At 37.0% G+C, this 2472-nt stretch overlaps 1 protein-coding gene across 1 annotated transcript; it reads right to left on the bottom strand.

Moving 5' to 3' along the window:
* Window positions 1-1438: 1438 nt before the first annotated feature.
* On the bottom strand, window positions 1439-1873 carry LOC137619836 (protein FAM200C-like). Its single transcript, XM_068350151.1, has one exon. The coding sequence runs from the start codon at window positions 1871-1873 to the stop codon at window positions 1439-1441; it is 435 nt and encodes a 144-aa protein (XP_068206252.1).
* Between the last annotated feature and the right edge of the window lie 599 nt (window positions 1874-2472).

Raw genomic sequence — 2472 nt, 5'->3', positions numbered from 1 at the left:
TATGAGATTTATAGATTATGAGAAAGCTTTTGATTCTGTCAAAACTTCAGCAGTAATGAAAGCCTTTCAAAAACAAGTAATAAATGAGTCCTAAGTTAGAACACTTGAAGATATTTATACAGGAAGTACAACAATCCTAAAATTACATAAAGATAGTGAGAAAATTCCTATTAAGAAAGTAGCTGGACAATGAGACCCCATCTCTCTCAAATTATTCACAGCATGCCTAGAAGAAGTTTTTAAGAATTTAGATTGGGAAAATGTAGAAATTTATATCCACAGGGAATACCTTAACAACTTACGATTTGCAGGCGACATAGATGAAGCAGAAATGTAGGACTGAAAATTTATATGAGTGAAACTAAGATAATATTCAATGAAAATACAGAGAAGTAACAAATAAGAGTCATGGACCAGGCTCTAGAGCAGCTTAATCTTTTTTGAGACACGGTCCCAATTGAGAATCTGGTAAGTTATAGGCTCCTTTCCTAGAGAAACACAAATAAACATAACATTACATGCAACTAATGTACTTTATTTATAGAAAATTCATTGTCTTATAGAGTGTATGATATGCACAAAGTATGACTAAAGTAAACAATCTGAGACCGGAAATACGATCACCTTCTCCAGATTAAACAAGAAAAAAAAACTTTAATTTTGCTCAAAAGTTTATTTCAGTGAGATTGTTGTTGTTGTTTAGGTTGAAGATGAAAAAAACCATGGAGTGGTGTTTGAAGAATGTAACACGTGTCATTGATTTCGATTCTTGGTTTTTGATACAAGCAAGTGTTAAAAATCCTAACTCACATAGGTATGTAGTAGCAAATGGAATCAGAGTACACACATAGCTCACTTTACCAGACAAGAGTAGGCTTGCGTTAACGCACACCAGAATTCTCCCCAACTCTTTCTCTTGAACTCATTTTGTAACATTTTTTATGTCCTCAGACCAATGAGGTTATCTTTTGGCAATGTCCTCATCACTGATATAGTCCATGTCGGCAAGGAAAGGGTTACGAATTCTTTTGTCAATTGTAAGGTCACCTGAGCAAAATTAACCATTGAGAGAGCTCTGCGGAGTTACCAGATGTCTGCAAAATTGTCCCAAGAGAGAAATTGACAGAGCTCTGACACTCTCAGTTCCATGCTGTGAAAGCACTTCCTCTAACATCGGAAAGTTTGCATCGGTGCCTACCTCCAACCTCCTCTTCCCCAGTGGCAGCTTGGCCAGAAAGGCTTGGAGTCTCTCTGAAGCATCCATAATGGTAACTACAGTTCCTTGAATTGCAAAAGTCACCTCATTAAAAAACCAAAAATGTCTTCCAAGTCAAGCCATGGATGAACTCTTCACTATCAAACTGTTCTTGAAGTGGATTTTTTTTTCTCCCAAATATAATGAAACTTTTGCTCGAAGCTCTGTCAAACTCTTCAAGATTTATCTTCTGAAAAGCCAGTGAACTTCTGCATGGTAGAGAAGAACTTTATATTGCGATCCCATTTCATAACAAAACCTCTTGAAAACACAATGGTTCACGGTCCTGGCCCAGATGAAATTGACAACTTTCACTCCAGTAGAGAAGATTTCTTTCAGAATGGGTGGCAGAATCTTTGATGCTAATGCATGGCGATGTAAGAAGCGATGGGTCACAATGACCTGCGGAGCTCCTTTCTGTACCAAAGCAGCAAAACCAAATATGCCGCCAAGCATTGCAGGTGCCCTGTCTATTCTCAGAGTCCTAAGATTTTTCTTACAGTCAATGTTTTGCTTAGCAAAGAAACTATTCATTAGTTCTAAAATGTTCATGGCATTTGTAGTTTCCAAAAGGTGCTCACAAAATAGGATTTCCTCGTTGACTGTGTCAATATGCATATGACGGAAAAATAAACAGGAGCTGGCCGTATTGGGAGACATCAGTAGTGAATATGTTAATTTCTAATTTGACCTCCACAGATCACCTGAGCCCGATCCATGAACCCTCAGGGGTCCATTGACCCCAGGCTAAGAACCCCTGCTCTTGAGATTATTAATGAATATACCTAGATAGAACAGACAGTAAGTGTTTCCCCAGGACATGAGACTGTAAGTAAAAGAAGGATAAGCAAGGGATGGGGAGCATGTGGTAAACAAAATGAGACTATGAAAAGTGAAATGCAACTTTCTCTAAAAAGAAAAGCATTTATTGAGATGGTCCTTACAGTATTAACTTATGCATGAAAAAATTTAGATCCTTACTAAAGCCTTAGAACATAAGCTAGTTACAACTCAAAGAGCTTTGGAAAGAATAATGATGGGAATAACACTAACAGACAGAAAATAAGCAACATGGATACAAGGGCAAATTAAAGTAAAAGATATTCTAATAACACTTAAGAAAAAGAAATTGACATAAGCAGGACATATAATGAGAGTGAAAGACAATAGATGGACATTAAAAAAAAACCGAATGGGTCCCTAGAGATTGTAAACGA

This window comes from Palaemon carinicauda, chromosome 1 (assembly GCF_036898095.1).
Source record: "Palaemon carinicauda isolate YSFRI2023 chromosome 1, ASM3689809v2, whole genome shotgun sequence".
Taxonomy (NCBI): domain Eukaryota; kingdom Metazoa; phylum Arthropoda; class Malacostraca; order Decapoda; family Palaemonidae; genus Palaemon; species Palaemon carinicauda.
The sequence above is the reverse complement of the archived record's forward strand: the minus strand, read 5'-3'. Positions and strand labels throughout refer to the sequence as shown.

Coding starts and splice junctions, on each gene's coding strand:
- LOC137619836 (XM_068350151.1), bottom strand. CDS start 1,873: ATGCATATTGACACAGTCAACGAGGAAATCCTATTTTGTGAGCACCTT.